Source organism: Eriocheir sinensis, unplaced genomic scaffold, assembly GCF_024679095.1.
Source record: "Eriocheir sinensis breed Jianghai 21 unplaced genomic scaffold, ASM2467909v1 Scaffold735, whole genome shotgun sequence".
Lineage (NCBI taxonomy): Eukaryota > Metazoa > Arthropoda > Malacostraca > Decapoda > Varunidae > Eriocheir > Eriocheir sinensis.
This window is the reverse complement of record NW_026112093.1, coordinates 150,001-175,260: the sequence shown is the minus strand read 5'-3', so window position 1 is coordinate 175,260 and position 25,260 is coordinate 150,001. Positions and strand designations below refer to the sequence as shown.

The following is a 25,260-nucleotide window of genomic DNA, read 5'->3' as shown; positions in this document are numbered from 1 at the left end:
TTAGTAATCAAATAGATTCCTTAGTGAATATCAGGTTTTAACTAATTTATGACTATCTTTGAGTGTAATTATTCTTTGTTGTGCATAGAAATTAAATCAAAGTGACATTCCTATTTCTTTTGAGATGCGTTTAAGCAAATTTCCATATAATTAAATACTCTATTCCTTTGTAGTATAAATTCTTATGTTTGGGAGCAAAACAGAAATTTAGAGCCCAGGTGGCAGCTGCCCTAACGATCGGCTTCAAAGACGACTCAACAAACTGTCAAGTCGAGATAAATGAACCAGGAAAAGATGAAGGCAGGACAGGAAGAGGAAAGTGAAGACGGCAAATATAATGAGGATGCTGAGAGAGAGAGAGACAGAGAGAGAGAGCCACCACACCTTTACCTGGGCCGTCTGAGGAGTGTTGGTCTCGGCATCCTCGGTGTCGGAGCGACGCATCATCTTGAACGGCACCTTCACGCTCACCTCCCCACCGATGGCACTGGTGAAGAGCTTGACCTGCGGGAGGGACAGAGAGCTCACTTATCACCCTTTCCCTCACCCTCCTTCATCGGTTAACAAGCTCACCTTAGCTCTACCAAATGCACTCAATTTTCAGCTTGAGGACATTCTTATGCTATCCAATTTACTAGGAGGTGAGTTAACCAAATTTTGTCTTATTTTATTCTTCTCTGTGGTAAACTCTGGTCCAGCTTTCCTCCTGTTGTTTCTCCTCCTTCCTAATATTTACGCTGCAAATGATTGTACAGCTAATACTTGTCTTGTTAATACTTGCAATGTTAATACTTATACTGCTTTATCCTCTTTTACTCCCTTCCTATCTTCCCTTATCTTTTTCTTCCTTCTTTTCTTTTTCCTATATATTCATCCACTTCTACTTCTTGTCTTCCTTTATTTTCCTCTTGTTTCCTCTTTTTGTTGTCTTTTCTATATTATTTTATTTTTCTTATCATCCTCTATCTTTCTCTTCTTTTTTTTTCTTCTACAATATTTTCGTCTTTTTCGTCATAAAATTATCCCCTCCTCCTCCTCCTCCTCCCACTCTTCACATTAATTGTCTCTTCCCTTTAGCTAAAGTATTACATCTTTCCTTTATGTTTATCTTCATAAATACATCTTAGGGTGGACTAACACCTCCTCATGCTTATCTCCAATTCCACACAATAACCCAGCATCCACTTCTCTCAACACCCCTCTCAAGTCTTAACCTCGCTCCTTCCCTCCACTTCTTAATTCTTTTAGGCCTACACTCTCAGCCATTTCGAGGCTTGCAAACCCACATTTGATAGGCCTTTCTTATCTAACTAACTAAACTATTTATATTTTGAAAAGGGATGTGAGAGGGATAAATTTCGATTGATAGTATAGAAGATTCTAAGCCCGCCCCCTGTTACTCCCCTATAATCACTACTAAGCTGCCTGGTTGTATTTTGAGCTAGATGTCCTCTCCCATCACTCCTCCCCCCCCATCGTCTATACTAAAAAATCCCTCAGGATACTAAGTGCTCGCTCAAAGGAGTCCCACTTTCCTACTCACCAGTCTACAATCACCTCCATCTACCTATTTGCCTATTTATCTATTTGCCTACCTACAAACCTAACTTTTAATTTACCTACTTACCCACCTGTGCACCTATTTTTGTATATCTTTTTCTTTGTGTCTTGATCTTTCCATCTGCTTCCCTTTCTCTATTATTTGCTCTCTCTCCCTCTCATCCAGCTTCCCCACAAATAGCATTAGTCACATCAGTTAAATATACACCGAGTTAATTTGGTGCAGACACACGATTAATTCCGGGACGCGTTGCGGTGACAGCCCAGCATATTGTTCTCTCTCTCTCTCTCTCTCTCTCTCTCTCTCTCTCTCTCTCTCTCTCTCTCTCTCTCTCTCTCTCTCTCTCTCTCTCTCTCTCTCTCTCTCTCTCTCTCTCTCTCTCTCTCTCTCTCTCTCTCTCTCTCTCTCTCTCTCTCTCTCTCTTTATTTAAACAAAAATTTTACAAAAAAAGGAGGTTCAAAATTACACTTTTTAGGTATTCTAAGAGCCTGTGTATGGGACAAATTGAATTGTCGAATGTTGACACATAGAAGCATACAAATACAAAATACAAAAAAGTAAAGAAAAAACATGTAAAAACAATATGGATTAATGTCAGTTTGTCACTTTATATTTATAGTTTATAGCACTAGCGCACTTTGGTGTCCCTCACGTCTCACGTCTCACGTCTCACGTCTCTCTCTCTCTCTCTCTCTCTCTCTCTCTCTCTCTCTCTCTCTCTCTCTCTCTCTCTCTCTCTCTCTCTCTCTCTCTCTCTCTCTCTCTCTCTCTCTCTCTCTCTCTCTCTCTCTCTCTCTCTCTCTCTCTCTCTCTCTCTCTCTCTCTCTCTCTCTCTCTCTCTCTCTCTCTCTCTCTCTCTCTCTCTCTCTCTCTCTCTCTCTCTCTCTCTCTCTCTCTCTCTCTCTCTCTCTCTCTCTCTCTCTCTCTCTCTCTCTCTCTCTCTCTCTCTCTCTCTCACACACACATGACAATCTATTCTGGTTTATAAATGTGTGTGTGTGTGTGTGTGAGAGAACAAATCATTGAAATGTCATATTCACACTTTTGCTTGTGCCAGAGTCACTGTTGCTGTTGAAACCAAAAAAAAAAAAAAAAAAAAACTGTGTTCACTTCAATTTACTACGTAGTTTGATTCATTTGGTCTGGAGAAAGGACGAATTTAGTGGCACCCCTATATTGAAACCAAACTGTCGAGTCCGTTTTGGCGTTGGCTCCCGCGGGTCCATTTCTCCCCTCTGCTCTGCCACACAGTCCCAACACCTATTTTTTTTCCTCTCATATGTGACCTTTAGCTCACATATGAGAGGAAGAGATAGGTGTTGGGACTGTGTGGCAGAGCAGAGGCGAGGAAAGGACCCGCGGGAGCCTACGCCAGACCGGCCTTGACATGTATTTTTTTTTTACAGCAGAGGAGACAGTGCAAGGGCGTAAATAGAGAAAACAATAATGAAAAAAAAAGCCCGCTACTTACTGCTCATTATTATTTGGAAGACTATAGATACAGAAGCGTGATATCAAATTTATGCGAAATAGTGTAGACAGCCATGTATCAAAATCATGGTCCCGTAGGAATTTCATGCCCAAATTGAGATAGTGTGTGCTTTCACTTCCTTATGGTTTAAGGTAATGGAAAATGATAGGTAACAAATTTTCCCGACACCCGTAGCCATGGTAACAGCCAAAATCCAACATGGCCGCCGTCGCGCCTGGATGTTTCCAAAAGAGTCACATCTCTGGAAATACTCGACCGGTTTCAATGATGTTGGGATCAATATTAGGGTTTTACAACATTTCTGAGCGTTTGAAAAAGGTTTCACAGCGATTGGGGGTTATGATCAAGCCGAAAACTGTGTTTGATATGGGGAAGTAACTGGTAGAATGAAAAGGTAATTCATATTTTTGTATAAATATATTAATATGCTGATTTTTTTTTCAGGTTGCCATTCTTAAATATCTGCATGGTGCATGAAATACAGTAGATGTATGGTGACCTGGCTCAGTATCGGCATGGTGCATGAAGTGGAGAAAAGGTGCCCCACTCCAGTCATCATCATCATACACGAAGCATGTCTAATTATATTGAAACACCACCTGTGTGTATTGTATGCAAGAGTGATTCTAAAAAACTTGTTGCCAGCCCTGATGTAGACAAAATACAAGATATATTGCACTATGCTAAACGTCTGGCAAACCTGGGTGAAGTTGCCTTCAGACCCCTATCTGACTTTCTCTCCAGCCTATCAAAATCTGAACTGGAAAAGATTCGGTATCATTCAGACTGTCGTAAGCGAATCGTTAATAAATCACTTTTGGAGAGAGCCGAAAGGAAAAGAGCTCACTTAGATACTCCAACAGCAGCCCAGCCAGCCAAGAGAGGTCGGCCAGCCAAGTCAAGCTCTTCTACAAGTCGTGTTAACAGACATACTGGTGTCATTCCTAAGGAAATATCATGTATATTTGCTCCCCCCACTTCTAAATGTAAATATCATGAAGAACAACTCCACATAGTTTCCTCTCTGAATCGTGGTCAGTCACTACTAGACATCAAGTTTAACACTATTGATGATCATATTAGGACTTCTCTATCCAGTTTACATCAGCCTGGTGATGCCTTTGCCCAGGAAAAGTGGTACCACAGTAGCTGTCTTCAAGATGCACGTAGAACGTGCTCCCACCATTCTGATCAAGGCAATACTTATGATATGATGAAGGCCATTTCTGATATTCAGATTGTGAAGTATGTTAAGTCTGTATTGATGTACGATGATGGTTTGGTACTGAAAATGGCAGATATCAATGACATTTACCTAGAAATCCTCAAGGAAAACAGCATTGAAAATTTGAAGGACAACCAAAGAAAGCACCTGAAACAATTGCTGAGTGATCGTATCCCCAACTTAAAATTCATTCAGCCACCACAGAGAAATGAGAGTGAACGGGTCATGCTGGCAAAATCTGCTGGGGAAGCTATTGACTACGCAACCACGAAGACCCCAAACGCTATTTTAGAAATTTTGTTAGAAGCAGCAAACATACTGCGCAATGAACTTCTAAAGTGTAGACGTGATTGGAAGTTCTCCAGTGACAATTTTCTTAGTGGTTGGGAAAACCTCCACTTTCTCAGCTCTTTCTTACACACCTGTGGTACGGGTCTTTGCTGACAGTGTGTTTGGACAGCGTAATGCAGAGGTAAAAAAATGTGTTGAAATTGGTTGTCAGTTCATGGTTCAAAACACTAACACTGACAGGCAGGTAAAGCACAAATCCCCCCAAAATAGTGGTTTTGTCCGCCATGTGGAGACACCACTCTCTGTTGGGTTACCTCTGACTATTCATCAGAGAGTTCGTGATAAGAATCTTATACGTGTACTCTCTAGTGTATATCTGGGTACAGGGTATGAACATGTTCTGAACATTACGAAGCGCATTGAGCGTGCAGTAGTTCTCCGTATGTCAGAGACAGGTGGATATTGTCTACCAGATTTCATCAAGAAAGGAATCCACTATTCTTTGCAGTAGATAATATAGATTTCATGGAGGACACTCCATATGGGCAAGATACTCTACATGGAACAGTTATTGTTGTGTGCCAAAAGGAGGATGAAAATGCAGAACTTATCAACCCACCCCTGGCCATCCCTGACAAGCTACCATCTAGCCCTCTTCATGTCAATATCAAGTACAAAGATGACCCACTCTTACAGCTGAAACCCATCAAGTTCACTTCATATACAACTGGACAAAGGGATAACATTCTCTAACCATACCAGCTCTTTGATGAAACTTGGGCACTAGCCAATCATATAGCTAATCACAATGATTGTGCTACCCAGTCAAGCAATGTCTCACTTGATACCGCTGCAGAAATTAATCTTGATGACGACTTTGCCCCAGTGAGTACTGATGCTTCTTCATCATCCATCCATGAGAGGATCACCTCATAGCAATTAGAGAGGGAAAGACAACAACGCTTCTTGAAAATGGTCTTGCACCAAGGAGATTAGATATTGCCACAACATCCATTTCTGAGCATGACCATACCCCAACCACCAGTGATGTTGCCATGGCAAGCATCCATAAGGATGACAATGCTGACACCACATATAAAGAAGCCATTCTTAATGTAGCACCTAAGAAAATAAGGAAAGAAAAAGACAAAATCTCAGGTCATGCCCACATGGGCTGCAACAAATTCGCTTTTGCAGCCAATGCAGCGTGTTGACCGCACAAATAGTGAAGTGGTTGCCCACTCTTCAAAACACCCCAACAGATTATGCAAAATTGTACACTGTGCTCAGTCTTACACAAGAAATATCAGCTGTAGTAATGGGTCCAGAACGAAGCACCATCATTACACTTGACCTTGATTTGTATGAACGAGCTATCAAGATCCAAGAATCAGCAAGTTGCAGTCGCTGTGTTCTCAGAGCCGGAGAATTGAATATATGTTTTGCTGCATTGCATGCCCTTGGCAAGTATGTTGAGGGCAGTGGATTAGATACAATTGCTATTGAGACTGGCATTTACTCCCCAGCAGCCCTTCGGGGTATATATGCAGGCAAAGCATTTAAGAGAGGAGTTGAGTATCATGTCATGAATGTGCTTGCATGTTTTTCCTCCTGTTCGATGCAGTACTCCTGGAAATGCCAGCTGATGCACCTCTAAGGAAAAGTGTGAGGTACTCAAGTGTAACCTTCACGACAGGAATGAGTGTACCATTGATTCCTACAATGACCTGGCATCTGACTATGCTAATCAGGTACAGCCTCTAATTTCTAGCATGGATGCTGGGGAGTTAGCTCAGTTCTTGATTAACTACATTAAACAGGTACAATGTCTGCTGCATATAATCAGTGCATGCCGTCAAGGTGACTGGGAAGGATATCTTGCTGCCTTGGACAATCAGATTCAGTATTTTTCGCCCATGACCTGCATCACTATGCTCGTCTAATGCCTGTCCACATAGCACAAATGAATAAACTTGAAATGGATGACCCCAAAACGTGGGAAGCACTAAAGGAGGGCAACTTTATTGTTAAAAAATCTACCGTTCCCTTCACTGCGCTTTTTGCAGATCAGGCTCTTGAACAAAAAATCAAGGAGTTGAAAGGAATGGGTAGTATAGTGGGTATTACTCACGATAAGGTTTCACTTGACCGAATCATTACCACTCTACCACATATCACTTCCATCATTAGAGACTGGCTGGATGGATTCCTCGCCTTTCAACAACATCCAAAGCTGCAGAAAACACTATCAACTCTCTGGTGACATAGCTCAACGTTCAACGAGAAATGCTCTCAAGCTGAAAGAATCCATCCAACGCCACTGTGAAGGCAACCCATTCATCGTAAGAACACCACTCAAGAGCATTGTGTCATCCGTGATGATTCCAGATGCTGCCAAGGTTGACATACTCAATCGAGATAAGAAGGGAATGAATGGTTATCAAAATTTTGTTCACGAACGACTTTTACAGAATTCACCAATGTCTGTCTGGGATCCCATGAAAAAGATGAAGCTCAAGACCTTCTGCACCTGGATGGCAAAGACGCGTGTGACACTAGGAGATAAGGTTATCAAGCTCCGGGAGGAAAGGCAACTTCTTGCCCGGTTCCTAATCATTCAGCAGTCACGGCCTAAACTAGTTCCTCAGTTGTCGGAAACCATTGGCAATTTTGAGATGGCAATCACACCCAGGTCAATGTTTGCACTGGATGGATCACTTCTCATCCCAACAGACAAATCATCCATCATTCATGTTATAGAGGAGGCAATCCCCATCCCGACTGAGATTGACACATCATGCAGAGCAGCTGTTCAAGAACCAAAAGTGACATTGACCCCAACACCTAGCGAGGCAACAACACCAGGAGACACACACAATCTCCTTCCTGACATTCCTGATGATTCTTTGCTGAACTCCGTGATCATGTAATCATCATTGACGGGATGGCAGTGGTCCAGTCCATGAAGAAAAGTCCAGACATGAAGATATTTCTCAACTTCAAGAATGCCTTTGTCAGAAGAATAACAAGGATGGTAAAAGCTTATGATGAAGCCCATATAATATTTGACAGATATGACATCACTCATTCCTTGAAACGAAAGACGAGGCCAAACGAGCACAGGGAAATGAGATGGAGTTCGCAGTCCATGATGAGATGGCTATTGCAAAGGTCACACTAAAGGAGCTGTTGTCAGCACCCAAAACTAAAGCACTCCTTTCCAACATTCTTGGTGATGCTATACTTAATGTATTCAAAGAGTCAAATATGAAGGTTGTTGTTGTGAAAAGCACAACAGTCCAAGTCAACTACCCTCACTCCTTAACAGATGTGATGTCCACTCACAACCACGAGGAGGCTGACACTCTGATTCCTTTACATGTGCTCCATGCCATTGGTACCTCCACTGTTAGGAACATTGATGTGTGGTCACCTGACACTGATGTTCTGATCTTGTTGCTGGATCTTGTGGCTAATGGTCGACTAGGGACATTCACTAAGCTCCAGTTGCTGACTGGAAAAGGTAAAACCATAGATCTATTAACATTCCAGAACGTGTCAGGGCTATTGGTCAAGAAAAGTGTCGAGGTCTCATTGGTCTCCACAACTTCACTGGTGCAGACTGGGGTGGGAAATTTGTGGGAATTTCGAAGAAGACCTGGATCACTTCTTACCTGAATTTGCCAGACAATGACCCAATCATTTCTGTTTTCCAACTCTTGGGAAATGGAGTGCTTGCAAACCACGAGCTCATGGATGGTGAGCTGCCTGAAGAAGTGCAGCCTCTTGAGAGGTTCATATGCTCGGTATACAGTCCTTTAGGCCCAACCACAATACCAGCTCTGCGTTGGGAGCTGTTCCGGTCCAGAAACGTAGAGGAGAGAAACTTCCTCCAACAAGAGGAACACTGATGCCACACATTATCCGCACCAACTTTGTGGCTATGCAGGACAAATCCTACACTACACCTCACCCCTGCCTACCACCACTAGAGGAGAATGGATGGATATTTGTAGGAGAAGAGTATGTCCCAGTCCGGTGCCTCTACAAGCCAGCTCCATCTGCTGCCATAGAACTCGTGAAATGTGGTTGTCGGACATCATGTAAAAGTCACTGTTCTTGCCAAAAGAACAGCCTTTCCTGCACTGCACTCTGCAAGTGTTACAGTAACGATTGCAGTAACTTTCATGAAGGCAAAATGATAGATGAGGAAGATTCTGGGGCATGAGTCTAGCTAAATGTGACATGACTGTTAAAATACTGACAAAATAACTAATACTTGAACTGTCCCAGTTTTTTGCTGACTCTGCAGATATAAATTTGTATACCTTATCTGTAATTTTGATTGTGAAAATATATTGCTTTAAGGAGTTTGAATGGTGGTGTACATACTGTAACTGCTATCACTAGTTTTCCCAACTTGCATCCAGTCATAGTTTTACAATGACACCTTTGAATGCATATGTGTATAATGTGAATGTATAGTATGACCAGTAATTATTTTATTATGCTATGTGAAAAGTCTTATCTTTCAGTGGATTTAATTGGTAGTATGTCAGCAATTCTACATTAGGCGTTTGCAAATTATTGGTAATTTACAATGATTTTCATGAATATTTTTGTTTTCTTAAATTGTATTGCTTATAACTTGAAAAAAAACATGTGCAAACTAAACATATTTTTGTATTGATATCCATAGCAAAAACATTACCCTGCAATGAAAAGGTTGGTTTACATGAATGAAGATTTACATCACACTACTACATGCAAACATTGGCTTGCTCATTCGGTGGTTCTCAACATCTGTCACAGGTTACGTCACTAAAGTGAAAGCTGTGAAAATGCACATTCATACCAAATAATCACATAATATGTGCAATTAAATAACTCTCACTTTATATTTTCCTTATTTGTGTTTGAACCCCAAATTATATCACATTAACCTTAGTTTATTACATCATCTTGACTTCCAATCGCTGTGAAACCTTTTTCAAACGCTCAGAAATGTTGTAAAACCCTAATATTGATCCCAACATCATTGAAACCGGTCGAGTATTTCCAGAGATGTGACTCTTTTGGAAACATCCAGGCGCGACGGCGGCCATGTTGGATTTTGGCTGTTACCATGGCTACGGGTGTCGGGAAAATTTGTTACCTATCATTTTCCATTACCTTAAACCATAAGGAAGTGAAAGCACACACTATCTCAATTTGGGCATGAAATTCCTACGGAATTACATCTCCGTCTGCACTAAAACTTTTAGAGCTTTGTGCTAGCAAGGCCCGTCCCCATTGGACCAATCCTCCGAACTGCTGCCTGCTGCTGTTTTTTTTTGTGTTACTCATTTACTCATTATAAGATTACGAACCATTTTAATAACTTAGTAATTTGACCTTGATTTTTTATTGTCCGGCCCCATATGACAGCTGTTGTTTAGTAGTAGTAGTAGTAGTAGTAGAGAGGTACTATTGCAACTAGCATCAATACAACAACAACATCACCACCACCACCACCACTACCACCACCACCACCAGCAACAACAACAACAATTAAGGCACCGTGATTGCATGCCATATTCAACCAATCAATCAACCGAGCATGATAACGCCAGAGAAGAGTGCTGTGATGGGTGACATAATTATAGGAGACGCCTTAACCTGGTACCTGCGAGGATCATGTTTCTTAAAGGGCCCTCTATGCGAGAATAGTGAGAAAAAATCATCACTCACGCACACCATTTCATTATATATATCAACGCATTTGTGATCGGTATATGCATCATCTATTTTGGGGGGTTTTATCATGGCACAAATTTGGCCCGTCGCTGCTACACGGTAAAGCCACAAATTTTACCCGTCGCTGCTACACGGTAAAGCCACAAATTTTACCCGTCGCTGCTACACGGTAAAGCCACAAATTTTACCCGTCGCTGCTACACGGTAAAGCCACAAATTTTACCCGTCGCTGCTACACGGTAAAGCCACAAATTTTACCCGTCGCTGCTACACGGTAAAGCCACAAATTTTACCCGTCGCTGCTACACGGTAAAGCCACAAATTTTACCCGTCGCTGCTACACGGTAAAGCCACAAATTTTACCCGTCGCTGCTACCAGGTTAAGCCATCACATAGGGACTGGCTGGCAATAAAGGCAACGTTTAGAGTTATGATATCACAACCGAACTTTTTTGTTTGTTTGTTTGTTTCCACGAGCTCTCTAAATACGCACTCCGCCTTGATGGAATTCATCGTCACATTTTTCGTTTACCAATTTTTAATCAAATTTGTTTCATTATGAAATTTTGAGGACCTATATTGACTTTCCTCTTATCATTTAGGGAAAAAAGGTATGAACGTTTTTGTGTTAATAATTCAATTGAACTGTCAATTTAGTTTGGAGACTTTTTTACGCGCTGATTACTTGCTAATTAGATAAAAGTCAAACCAAACGCGAACGCAAATTAAATCACTCTGTTTCCTTTTTGTCCAGATTCAGGCGTAACGCAGGGATAACGCACTCACGCACACACACAAAAAAAAAACATAAACGCACACACACACACGCACACATACGCAAACACATTTATCCCCCCCCCACACAGACACACATAAAACACACACACACACACACACACACACATAACCCCCTCCCACACACACACACACGACGATACACACATACCCCCACACACACGACGATACACACACGCATACCCCCCCCCCCCCACACACACACACCTCTTACACCTAACTCCACATACCCCCTCCAACTCACGCTCCCCATCCCATACACACTTTCCCTTTACCTCACTCCCTTTACACACACACACACACACACACACACACACACACACACACACACACACACACAAGCACATCAAATTCACCACACGCACACACCACCAGTACCTCCTCCTCCACCTCCTCCTTCCCTCCCTGCTGTCTCACCTTCACGTAGTAACTGACATAAATGGCGAACACGTTCCTCTCCTGCCCTTCAGGCCGCGCCACGGAGGAGGCCAACATGCTGTCCCTGTCGTAAAACTCCTCGAGGGCAATCCAGTTCTTGATGGTGCCGCGGGCAGGACGCATCTGGAACTGGCGGGTCAGAGAGGCGCCGGAGGTCACTGGGCACCCCTCCGTCGAGTCCACCGATGCGACAATATTCTTGAACTTGCCGTTGCTGAACATGGCCACGTCCACGTACTGCACTATCATCACCTGCGGCGGGGTAGACGAAGAGAGTCGTGATGAGAATGAATAGGGCGAAGGAAGAAGCGTAATGGAAGAGAAGTGGGAAAGGTTTTGTTAAGAAGGACGGAGCGTAATCGGTAAGAGGTAGGAATGGTTAGGTTATAGATATGAATTGGGTGGATCATAGAGACATAGGAATGATAGGAAGGACGATGGGTAGGGAGGACGGAAGCAAGGAAGGAAGGAAGGAAGGAAAGAAGCAAGGAAGGAAGTAAGTAAGGAAGGAAGGAAGGAAGATTGAAAAAATGAAGAAGGAGAACAGGGAAAGGAAGACAAAGGGAAGGAGGAAAAGGGGGACAGGGATTGTATGAAAACTAGAGGAAAAGGAGAGGCAAGTTTATATGAAATTATCAAACGATGAACAGAGCATAAATTTAACTCAAATGAAAGCGAAAGGAAGTATAAGAATGGAGAAGAGTCGTTAAGATAGAGATAAGATGAAAATAAACTACGAAAGAAAAGGAAAAAACAGAGGAATGGAGATAAATAAAAATAAATGGTGCAATATAAATAAATGTTAACGTAGAGAACATAATACATTTTTAAACGCAGAGATAGGAATTACTGATGGAAGCAAGTCGGGAAGGAGGGAGGAGAAAGAAGAGACAGTGACCGAAATAATATGAGAAACAGGGGAGGAAGGTGAGGTAGGAAGCGGATGTGAAGAAGGAAGGTAAGTTGGCAGAGAAGTGACAGGAAGAAAAGAGGGAAGAAAGAGGAGAGGGCAGAGGAAGGAGAAAGAGAAGTGGCAGAAGAAAGGAAGAGGTCGCTGATAAAATGAAACAGGAGGAGAGCGCGAAGGAATTTCAGAGGAGAAGGAAAGGAAAAACGATGACGGAATGAAAATAGAATCAGATGGAAAGAAAACAAGAAAATGACAAGCAGAAAGTGGAGAGGTGGACTGGAGAGCATGGAAGTAAAAGGAAAAAAAATTGAAGGAAAAAAGAGGAAAGGGCGAAGGGTTTGAAACATAAAAATAAAAGCAGATGAAGGGGAAAGCTTAATGATGGAGAGAGAACAAGGATAAGAGAGATTTACATAGATTTACATAGAAAATCAGACCACACAGACCCCATGGTCCAGACTAGGTGGTCTGTCCTTAAACCTAAGTGATTTTACATTAATCAGATGGCTCCAAAACGTTGCTTTTCTACTCTAGTTAATATTAAGTTCAAGGAAGTGACGGTCGAGCTTGTTTTTAAAGGAGTCAATCGTGTTACACTGGACCACTGACGGTGGAAGCTTATTCCATTCTCGCACTACAACGTTGGTGAAGAAAAATTTGGTGCAGTCTGAGTTTACTTGTCTACATTTGAGTTTTGTGCCATTGTTCCTCGTTCGCAAAGTGTCATCGATCATAAACAATTTTGTTCTGTCTACATTCGTGAAACCATTAAGTATTTTAAAACATTCGATCAGTTTTCCTCGGAGGCGACGTTTCTCAAGAGAGAACATGTTAAGGGTGGAAAGCCTTTCTTCGTAGGATTTGTTGCGCAAGGAAGGGATCATTTTTGTTGCTCGACGCTGAACACCTTCTAGTTTACCAATGTCCTTTGCATGGTGGGGAGACCAAAACTGTATCGCATATTCCAAGTGGGGTCTGACTAAACTATTTAGTAGAGCGGAAGTATTACATCTTTATTCTTGAATAAAAAGTTTCTTTTAATGAAGCCCAACATTCTGTTCGCTTTATTTGCTGCATCGATGCATTGATGTGAGAATTTGAGGTTTGACGCGATTTTAATCCCCAGGTCCTTAACGCAGTGAACGCTTGTGAGTTTAACGCCGCGCATTTCGTAATCGAACTTCTTATTTTTTGTTCCAACTTGAAGGACCTGGCACTTGTCTACGTTAAAGGGCATCTCCCATTTATCCGACCAAGCTGAAATTTTGTGCAAATCCTCTTGGAGGCTTTGCCTGTCTTCGTCAGTGAGAACCGAGTTACCAATCTTTGTGTCGTCTGCAAATTTACTAATGCGATTATTGAGTCCAACATCCACGTCGTTGATGTAAATAATGAAGAGCACTGGGCCAAGAACCGAGCCCTGAGGGATGCCACTAGTGACCGGCGCCCACTCTGAGTTAAATCCGTCAATCACAACTTTTTGTTGTCTGTTGCTCAACCAATTCGCGATCCATTGGTTTACTTGACCGTCAATGCCTATTTGCTTTAATTTATAAAGTAATTTATGATGTGGGACTTTATCAAACGCTTTCTGGAAATCGATAGACTACGTCAACTGATTTGGACACGTCATAAATTGAGAAGAGATCGTTATAAAAGGTCAGTAGGTTTGACAGGCAGGATCTTTTGTTACGGAAGCCATGTTGTGAATCCCCAATTAATGAGTGGCTTTCGAGGTAACTCACAATTTTGTCTCTAATTATGCTCTCGAGTAGCTTACCTACAACTGAAGTTAGACTAATGGGTCGGTAGTTACCTGGTATTTTTTTGTCCCCTTTCTTAAAAATCGGTGTCAAGCTAGCCTTTTTCCAATCCGAAGGGACGATGCCTTGTCGCAAGGACATATTGAATACGGTAGTGAGGGAGGAGAGTATTTCGCTCTTTGTTTCTTTAAGCAGTATAGGATATACTTTGTCGGGTCCGGGACTTTTATTTGTTTTAAGTGAATGGAGAGCCTTAAGGACTTCATCGGTTGTTATTTCAAAATTAGGCAATGCATGCTCGAGATTTACAATAGTACTGGTGTTGGTGGTAGCGAGAAGAAGACTGTTCGTATTAAACACCGAGGAAAAGTAATTGTTTAAGAGGTTTGCAATGTGTTGGCCGTCAGTCACTAGTGCACCGTCGCTGTTTGTTAAAGGTCCAATACCACTTTTGATCGCCTTTCTGTTGTTTATGTAACTGAAGAAAGATTTCGGATTATTTTTACAGTTGGCTGCAATATTTTCTTCATATCTACGCTTTGCCTGACCTACTAGTCTTTTTACTCGTCGCCTGGCATCATTATAAAGTCTAATGTTTTCGGGCGTGCTTTGTTCTTTCTTTAACCTGTAAAACAATTTTCTCTCATTTACTGATTGTTTAATTTCGCTATTAAACCACGGTGGGCTTTTATTAGTGTTAATTCGTTTCTCGCACAAGGGGACGAATGTGTTCTGCTGAGTGAGTAAGTGCCAGGCTTCCTCAACGTTGCCGTCATCTGATAGTTGTATTTCTGTTAGTTTTTGTCGGATTTCTACGAAGTTAGCTCTTTTGAAATTGGGCACCTTTACTTTATTTTCAGTCACTGATGATTGAGCTCTAATGTCGACGCGCACTAATTTATGAGAGAGAGAGAGAGAGAGAGAGAGAGAGGTATACTGGAGGAGGAGAGCATATAATAAAGGAAGGGAAAATGAAGTATGAGGTGAGAGGGTGGAGAGTCGAGGAATAATGGATGGTGAATGACTGAATACTTATATCATGGCTCAGATGACGGAAGCATGGAAGCACGGAAGAACAAGGAACAGATAAGGTGTTGGGTTATAACGAGACTTTTTGCGTAAGTGACTTCAATCTGCTCGCCCGGCATTTCAGTAACCTGCAGAATTAATAAAAAAATACTTGTTGTACGACAGTATGAGAAAGCCATTTCCTCTCCTGTAGCAATAAAGAAATAGCCAATGCACTTTTTTAGAGGAGTTGAACGTTTTAGCACTAATTGATTCTACAGACACCTTTTTCCAATAGCAGACGACTCGGTGCGACAATAAAAAAACTTCAGTCCTCATCTTAAATGCGTCACCACACTTGAATTAGTAGAACGCTATTTTCAGCATTCAAGTTAATATAGAGCTTTTCTTGCCTGCCACTGAAGGCAAGCTTGGACTTCTGGGTACGGAGGAGAAATGAAAGAAAAATAACCTTAAAATGGAGGAGAGATGGAAGGAAGATAGACTGGTGGGAAAGGAGGACGAAAGGAAGGACAATAGGTAGAAAGGAAGGAAGGAAGGAAGGAAGGAAGGAAGGGAAGGAGGGAAAGGTAAAAGGAACGGAGCAAGTAAGTAAGTAAGTAAGGAAGGAAGGAAGGAAGGAACGGTAGAAGGAACGGAGCAAGGAAGTAAGGAAGGAAGGAAGTAAGGAAGGAGGGAAGGAAAGAAGGAAGGAAGGAAGATTGAAAATAATAAAGAAAGAAAGCAAGGAAAGGAAAAAAAAAGAAAGGATGAAAAGAGGGAAAAAAATAAAAATGCTTTACGAAAAGGAAGAAAGCATAGGAAGTTGAATTTAGTAAAATCTGATCTAAAACTAACCGAATGAAAGCAGGAGAGGAATATGAAACCAACGAGCAGGGAGGAGTAGAAAGAAAGAAGGGAGAAGGATAGACATGTGGAGAAAAGGAATAAAAGAACAAACACAAAGAAGAAGGTCCAAGAGATAAGAAAGACTGCGGAATGCGAAGGCGTGAAGGAGAAAGAAGGAAGCAGAAGGAGGAATGTTGGATAAATGTAGAAAACGAAGGAAACAAGAAACGAAGCAGAAAAAGGAGAGAGATGATGAGAGACAGCAAGACAGACGGAAATGCGCGAGTCGTAATAAGGCGAACTATTAAAAGAAAACACAGAGAAGAATGAAAAAAAATGCGAGGTATGTGGGAGAGGCAACGGGGCAAAACATGAAGTGAGCAGATACGGGAAACGAGAAAAGAAAGGCTGAGAGAAATGTAATGGAGGCAATAAGACCAGGCAATGACGCAAAGGGCAGCGGGGAAAAGAAAGAAAAAAATAATAAAGAGAAGCGATAAACGTGGAAGACCGAATGTAAAGATACCTAACAAAAACGAAACTAGTAAATAAATTAATACTGAGAAACGATGAGGATAAAATACAACAGCAAAACCATTATATATATTACTCAAGATGGCAGACAACAATACGGTGAAGGAGGAAAAGAAAGGATGAGAAAATGAAACTGGTAGAGGAGGAAGAATCTGCAATAATAATATAGAAACAATGCTATGAAGGAAAAACGCTGGTAAAAGGATGGAAAGAGGGCAAGCAAGGAAGGAAGGAGGGCCGAAACTGATTGCAGGGGAACAAAAAAAAAGGCTAAAAAATAAAATGAAAATGAAAAATGCAGCAAATTCTGAGGGCAATTGGAGGATAAAATAAACAGTGTGTGTGTGCGTGTTCGTGTGTGCGTGTGTGTGTGTGTGTGTGTGTGTGTGTGTGTGTGTGTGTGTGTGTGTGTGTGTGTGTGTGTGTGTGTGTGTGTGTGTGTGTGTGTGTGTATTATCTTTCCCAGACGTGCAGGAATGAAAATGGAAAATAAACCTTTGCTGGAAAAATGAAGAATCAAGAAGAAGAAAAGAAAATAGAAGAATTTATAATCAAAACAAGTAGGATGAAGAAGAAGAAGAAGAAGAAGAAGAAGAAGAAGAAGAAGAAGAAGAAGAAGATAAAGAGGAAGAAGAAAAAGAGGAAGAGAAAGAAGAAGAAGAAGGAGAAGAAGAAGGAGAAGAAGAAGAAGAAGGAGAAAAAGAAGAAAAAGAAGAAGAAAAAAGAAAAAGAAAATGAAAAAGAAAAAGAAGAAAAAGAAGAGGAAAAAGAAGAAGAAAAGAAAAAGAAGAAGAAGAAGAAGAAGAAGAAGAAGAAGAAGAAAAAGAAAAAGAAGAGGAAGAAGAAAAAGAAGAAGAAGAAGAAGAAGAAAAAGAAGAAGAAGAAGAAGAAGAAACTTATTGATTATGAAAAACAACAGGGGAATACGATGACAATGACGACCACAATGATGATGATGATGATGATGATGATGATGGACACGATGAACAAAAAACAAAAACAAATACTCTGAAGGTGGAATGATATGGCAAGTAAAAAAAGGAAAAAGGAAAAAAAAATATTATGATAAAGCATGATGGAGAGCAACACAACAACAGAGAAAGAAAGGAGAGAGCGCAACAGTTAAGAACACAAAGAGTTGGATTCCCTTCACTTGCAATGCTTTTACTCACAGTCGCTCGGCTTTTATTTGTTTTTTTGTTTTATTCTATCCCTCTGTGTCACCTTTGCGCGCGTTTTTTTGTGTGTATTGTTTTTTAATAGAGCAGAAAAAATACGGAAAAAGGGGAATGGAAGGGAGACTACTGAAAAACGGAAACAAAGGAAAAGAAGAGAAAATATCGATAGAGAGAAATATTATAGAAAGAGAATGCTGAGATGTTAGTAAAGGTGGAGTAAAATATAAAAAGAATATGATGGAGAGGAATAAAGCAATTTGTGACGAATCATTTCATAATCAAACGAATGCGAGTATCTCAAGCAGTAAAATACCTGAATATTGATAAACTCTACCACGCAGGCATTGAATTGAGACGAATGAAAAATAAAAGAGAAAAATAAGAAAAGCAGAATGGTAGGAATATTGTAAAATTATAGCAAGAAAAATTTACAATAAAAAAGGGGGGAGAGACAGATTTATGGAACAAAACGCAGAACAAATATATATGATATGAACGAAGATTTCCTTTAAAGTATATTGATAGCAACAAAAGATGATTCCCTGAAGCAGAGCAACGCCACTGTTGGATATTCTTTTCTGTGCAATTACATAAAAAAAACGAAACTGGGAATATAAAGAAATAAGCGAGAAAATAAAAATAAATATACATAATGATAAGAACTATGCTGTGTCCGTATGACATAATTATACGGTAAAAAAATGCAAATAAATACAGTTGCCGAGGGTAGAAGAAAAGGAAGGTTGAAATGCGTGTGATGTCGGTGATGTGAAGATATAAAACAGTAAATGATAGAGGGAGGAAAAAAAAGAAATACCAGTAGCAGACAATTCTTCCTTTGCAAATTTAATCGGGTACGCAAGAAATTTTCCTTAACTTCCCTCCGTGTCGACAGAGAACGCTCCCTGGGATGAAAATTTACCGAGTTTGCAAAGACTCCAAACACTCAACCTGTCGACGTTCCGAAAATAAGTGTGTGTGTGTGTGTGTGTGTGTGTGTGTGTGTGTGTGTGTGTGTGTGTGTGTGTGTGTGTGTGCGCGTGCGTGCGTGCGTGCGTGCGTGCGTGCGTGCGTGTGTGCGTGCGTGTGTCTGTATGTGTGTGTGTGTGTGGTGTGTGCTTGCTTACCAATCAAATAGAAAAGAGACGGAACGAAGCTGTTACCTCTTATTGCTTCCTCACGCCACGATTCACAGACCCAAAAGGTGCAGAAATTTCATAGGAGAATTTTATGCACACGCGAGTTTCGTTGTGAGTTGAGAGCGTTGTCTGGCGCCGCGACGCTGAGGCCGAAATTCAACACGATACGATGAAAACACCAAATGTAAAGGTAACGGTCTGAAGCGGCACGTGCCTCCGATCAGTAACTGAAGCCAGGTCAACTGACACAATATTCATGAGCACGATGGAAATTATAGCATATGGTCTAGAATGAATGGCAAAAACATTGACAAAAAGCAAAACTTCAAGGAATGCTCTGGCTGGTATCATGTATAAGTAGGTGTAAAGGAAATGGAACTACGCTTCCTACCTCATTCGCGTGGTACTAAACGATTAACCCTTGACCGCGGATTTCCCACAAGAAGACATCACCAAGCTACAGGAATGGAACAAAAAGTGGCTGCTACAATTCAATGAGGAAAAATGTAAACTCCTGCACCTTGGGAGAGGATATCCAGCATACCGATACCACATGGGAAACACTCCACTATCCACCACAGAAGCAGAGAAAAACCTGGGAGTATAAGTAACCAGGCTACCAATGAAAGCAGAATCCGTACCAATCGCAGCGGACGGGTTAACTTTAAAGTAGAAGCATTAGCTAACATCGTGAGAAGCAGGAAATTGAAGAGTGAAAAATTGTACATATATTTATACCTTTATTACATACACTGATTCAAGAGTTTAGGATAGCATTGTGTTCTTCTGTTGAGTAGTTGAGTAGTTTAGTATTACACTCAAGGGTTGTTTAATGTTCCCGAAAGACGCACCCTTAAGGCACACAGCAATTTTTTTTAGTCATGTTACTTGTTCACACGGGAACTAAATATCGACGGTGTGAAGGAAGCAATGACCTATTGAACTAACTCACTGAATAAATAATTAACGCAGGGCGCTACTTGATAATCACGGAACATATTTTAGCTCTAATCTATACGCATATATGAGTTAGTTTGCAGATAATCAAAATATTTATTCAGTATAGCACTCTTGTATAAATTTTCGGACTATTATAAATAAATCATGCGAAAATTTATACATATCGATATTACGTACGAAAAGAGGGTGCAGTGTACAGCAAATACATAGTTCCTGCAGAACTTAACACGCTTACTTTTATGTTCGCATTCCTATAATTATAAGATACATCGGCTCATAGACAGATAGATAAATAAATAAATAAATAAATAAATAAATAAATAAATAAATGTATAAGTATATAGATAAATAAATAAATAGAAAGATAAATAAAGATAGATAAATTGATATATAAATGTAAATAGGCAGATACACATCCCTACATACACAGGCATTAACATAGAAATGATTAGATAGAGAAATTGATTGATAGACAGATAGAAAAATAATATTAAAGGTAGAAAGAAAGTGAGACAGGCAAACAGACAGACATACCGAATGACGGACTAACAGACAGAAAGGCAGACAAGCGATGGAGAGACCAACGCGGAAGTCTTTTGGAAGGAGGAAAGGAGGAAGGAAACGAAAAAAGAAAAAATCATTAGGGGGACTTCGAGATGCCTGAGTCAGCGAGAGAATGGCTGGAGGCGACCTTTGAGAGGCAACACTAACAGGCCCTTAATAATGGCGGAAAAAGAGAGAGAGATACCAAGTGGAGCGTGTAATGAGAGCGGTAGACATAAAAAAAGCCATTGGGTCTAACAGCATAATCACGCAGGTACTTGGAAACTGTGACCGTGAGCTGGCAGGTTCACCATCACAAGTGTTTTGTGCTTGTGCTGAGGAGAACACATGCATGGCACTCTGTGTGGAAAAAGGCACATATGGCACCTCTTCAAAAGAACTCCAAATATGATCCTGTGAACTGCATTCCCATTTCCCTGCTCTCTGTGGTGGGTAAGGTCTTCGAATGGGTAGTGACAGAAGCGACAATAACCTCTCTAACAAGCAGTTTGGCTTAACCCGTCCGCTGCGATTGGCACGGATTTCGCCTTCACTGGTAGCCTAGTCAAATATGCTCCCAGGTCTTTCTGTGCCTCTGTGGTGGGTAGTGGAGCGTTTCCCATGTGGTATTGGTATGCTGGATTTCCCCTCCCAAGATGCATGACCTCACATTTTTCTTCACTAAATTGGAGCAGCCACTTTTCGTTCCACTCCTGTAGCTTGGTGATGTCTTCTTGTAGGAAATCCGCATCCAATGGGTTAAGACTTGGGCGATCCACTTTAATCCTCTTACTGCTTCTCTCTGGTCTTAGGGTCAGTTCGACAGTCCAACAGTCATTGTAAGCTCCCAAACCAAACTATATTCTCCACAATGATCTGTTATTTCTATTCAATACCAGATACTAAATAGATTTCCTGTGTGGTTCTCTATAGTTTCCTTCTTTTTATATAAACGCCAAATAGTATACAAGTAATTTTCGTAGTATTTTGTGTTTGGTTGGGGAGCTTACAAACATGCTGTACTGGACTGTAAAACTGGCCCTCGTGAGGCTTTGTGTCGTGATGTGTGGCACTGAGTTTTGTTTGCTTGTCTAACTGACTTACTCGTCCTTTATATTTTTTTGTTTTGCTACGGAAGCCTCTTTATCTCCTTCTCCACCCCTTCCCCTGTCTTCTGTTTCTATCACATTGTATTGTACTATTGTTACCACCTTCACAATCAATCAGTTATATCTCAACTCCCTCTACTTCCCTCCTGTCTCTTTGTTTTCCCTTTCTACCTCATTTCATCCCTTCATTCCCTCGGTCTAGAACTCACTTCCTGCGCCTTTTCATTCCTTTTTATCTACCTAAATGTTTTCCTTTCTCTATCTCTCTATGTTTATTTCTGTGCCTCCTGTGTTTTATCCGCCTCCTACCTAAGCTATCTTCACTATTCTCCCTCGCACTCTATCTCCCTTTTTTTATTTTATTTATCTTCTTCCTCTCTCTGCCTTTCCACCAATATCCATTTCTTTTTTTATCCATCCAGACAACCTTGCTATCACACTAAATATTGCAGTGTCATTGACGGACTCGGCACGCAAGCTTACAGGAGAAACTGCACTGTTGGATGATTCAGGGACGGACTGACACAAACTAAGAAAAAATATTATGCTTTAGAGTAGCTTCATCTACAAAGCATCGCTCATTATTAGTATGATGTATTACCTTCTTTCATTCACTACTGATTGATTACTTTTCTCTCTCTCTCTCTCTCTCTCTCTCTCTCTCTCTCTCTCTCTCTCTCTCTCTCTCTCTCTCTCTCTCTCTCTCTCTCTCTCTCTCTCTCTCTCTCTCTCTCTCTCTCTCTCTCTCTCTACCTTTCCTATCTTTTCTTTTCTTTTTCGTTCTCGTCTATTCTCTCCTCTCCTCTTCTCTTCTCTTCTCTTCTCTTCTCTTCTCTTCTCTTCTCTTCTCTTCTCTTCTCTTCTCTTCTCTTCTCTTCTCTTCTCTCTCTCTCTCTCTCTCTCTCTCTCTCTCTCTCTCTCTCTCTCTATCTCTCTCTCTTGATCTTGATCTTATTTAACCCTTCCATGGCCGTCGCCTTGAAGTCCTATTTTCCACCCATTGATTTCCTTGACTCTCCTCTTCGCTGCGCCCTTTCTCCAGTGATCTAACTTCTCACCTAACCCTTTCTTCCTTCCTGAACTCTTGCCGTTATCTTTTCAATGCACAGGTTCGCTCTCAATTCCTCTCTATATTCCTCTCTTTTGTCACCTTTCACCTAACACGATACCTGTTCTAATTATGTTACCACGATATTAATTGCTATACCTGCCACTCCTCCTCTTAGACTCGGATCATATTTGTGTGTGCATTTTGTATTTTCTTCGCGGTTAACATTAACTTTTTCACTTCTTTCATTCCTGTGGTAGAGTATTTGTTCACTTGTGCCATTAAACTATTCTTACTTTAAGGCTAAGTTTTGTATTATGGCTACACGGTAAAGCCACAAATTTGGCCCGTCGCTGCTACACGGTAAAGCCACAAATTTGGCCCGTCGCTGGTACACGGTAAAGCCACAAATTTGGCCCGTCGCTGCTACACGGTAAAGCCACAAATTTGGCCCGTCGCTGGTACACGGTAAAGCCACAAATTTGGCCCGTCGCTGCTACACGGTAAAGCCACAAATTTGGCCCGTCGCTGCTACACGGTAAAGCCACAAATTTGGCCCGTCGCTGCTACACGGTAAAGCCACAAATTTGGCCCGTCGCTGCTACACGGTAAAGCCACAAATTTGGCCCGTCGCTGCTACACGGTAAAGCCACAAATTTGGCCCGTCGCTGCTACACGGTAAAGCCATAAATTTAGCCCGTCGCTGCTACACGGTAAAGTCACAAATTTGGCCCGTCGCTGCTACACGGTAAAACCACAAATTTGGCCCGTCGCTGCTACACGGTAAAGCCATAAATTTAGCCCGCCGCTGCTACACGGTAAAGTCACAAATCTGGCCCGTCGCTGCTACACGGTCAAGCCACAAATTTAGCCCGTCGCTGCTACACGGTAAAGACACAAATTTGGCCCGTCGCTGTTACACGGTAAAGCCACAAATTTAGCCCGTCGCTGCTACACGGTCAAGCCACAAATTTAGCCCGTCGCTGCTACACGGTAAAGACACAAATTTGGCCCGTCGCTGTTACACGGTAAAGCCACAAATTTAGCCCGTCGCTGCTACACGGTAAAGCCACAAACTTAGCCCGTCGCTGCTACACGGTAAAGCCACAAATTTGGCCCGTCGCTGCTACACGGTAAAACCACAAATTTGGCCCGTCGCTGCTACACGGTAAAGCCACAAATTTGGCCCGTCGCTCATACACGGTAAAACCACAAATTTGGCCCGTCGCTGCTACACGGTAAAGCCACAAATTTGGCCCGTCGCTGCTACACGGTAAAGCCACAAATTTGGCCCGTCGCTGCTACACGGTAAAGCCACAAATTTGGCCCGTCGCTGCTACCGGGCTAATCAGTTATTAACCCGGATTCTCTTTGACACACTTGCATCGCCCCTCACTCCCATCACCACACTAATATGTCTCGACAGTTTCACCGTGGCCTTCTTCAGGTTCCTCAAGATTATATTTTTATCCGTCCGTGTCAGTTTTTCCTGTAATAATGATGCTTGCCACACCTGTTCCTTAGCACCCTTTTATTATTTGCATATATTCTATTCTATGTTTCTTACCAAAACTGAACTTCCCCACGTTTCTGGAAAAGTTAAATTTTCCCACTCGTCAGGGCATTACTGTTTATCTGGAAGAGTTTACTTGTCCCACTCACCAAGATATTACTTTATTGTACCAACTTACTCCCTCACTTTTATCCTTATCATATTTTTCATGTGGCCCCGCCATGGGAAAGAAAGTCCAAAACGCCGTCAAGAACCAGATTTTCTCATGCATTCATGATAAAAAGCGTTAGGCATTAAGTTAGAACCGAAAATAGTAAGGTCGATTATGAAAACTGAAGAGCAATTACTCAAAAGTGGACACCAATCTTGGTGTCAAAATCACGTCAAACCTAGACAACCTAGTATGAACCATAGGGTCTGTGTGGCCTGTGCATCTATATATATCTTTGTAGATATATGTAAATCACTATCCCTGGTTTCATACCCTCCTTTCTTAAAGATTATACTAGTCTTGTGCAAACTGATATATGTCTATCATATTCATATACATTTATGTGTATATAGATACATAATATGAGAGAGAAAGCGGTCTTATTTGTATCCGTTTATTTATTCATTTCAATTTCTTTCATTTTTTATTATATTTTTCTTGCCTTAGAGCTGCCTCCATTAAGCTGAATTTTCTCACGCTCCTGAAGGCGTTGTTCACACTATCCGTCCCCTCCATCCTCAAGGCCATCCTTAAAACGCGCACTTATTCCCTAATGTCGCCTCATACTCATCTTGATCGTCATGCGTCTGGGAGAGTTTGCTTCTCCCATGGAACTTATCTTACCTTGGTCTTGTTTATTATATATCTCCGCCCTTATCACTTTGACCATATTTCTTAACTATGTACATTTCACCTCTCACGCCACACTCACCCTGATCTTCCTCACGTTCCTGGATGAATGGTTGGCAATGGACACACTAACGCCCACTTCCTCGCCCCTCTCGTAGACACCCTTGTCCAGCGTCGCTTCCACCTCCACCTGGCCGTCGGCGAGGAGCAGCTGCTTGGAGAAGGCTGCGTATGGGGTGATGTTCTCGTTAGACGGAGCCAACTGGTACAGCTTCATGCCCATCCTGATGCTGGACCTCTTGTGGGGCTTGTCCTCAGGGTTGTCG

At 41.6% G+C, this 25,260-nt stretch overlaps 1 protein-coding gene across 1 annotated transcript in view; it reads right to left on the bottom strand.

Annotated features, from left to right (window-relative positions):
* LOC126994168 (phosrestin-2-like) overlaps nt 1–25,260 on the bottom strand; it is a 92,420-nt gene that overhangs the window by 33,275 nt on the left and 33,885 nt on the right. Inside the window, exons 2-4 of the mRNA XM_050853418.1 lie at nt 25,017–25,260; nt 11,519–11,791; nt 391–504 (exon numbers count right to left, since the gene is read on the bottom strand). The exon at nt 25,017–25,260 is cut by the window's right edge and continues 1 nt beyond it. Coding sequence (XP_050709375.1) covers nt 391–504; nt 11,519–11,791; nt 25,017–25,217 — 588 coding nt within the window. The 5' untranslated portion in view covers nt 25,218–25,260. The remainder of the gene's footprint in view (nt 1–390; nt 505–11,518; nt 11,792–25,016) is intronic.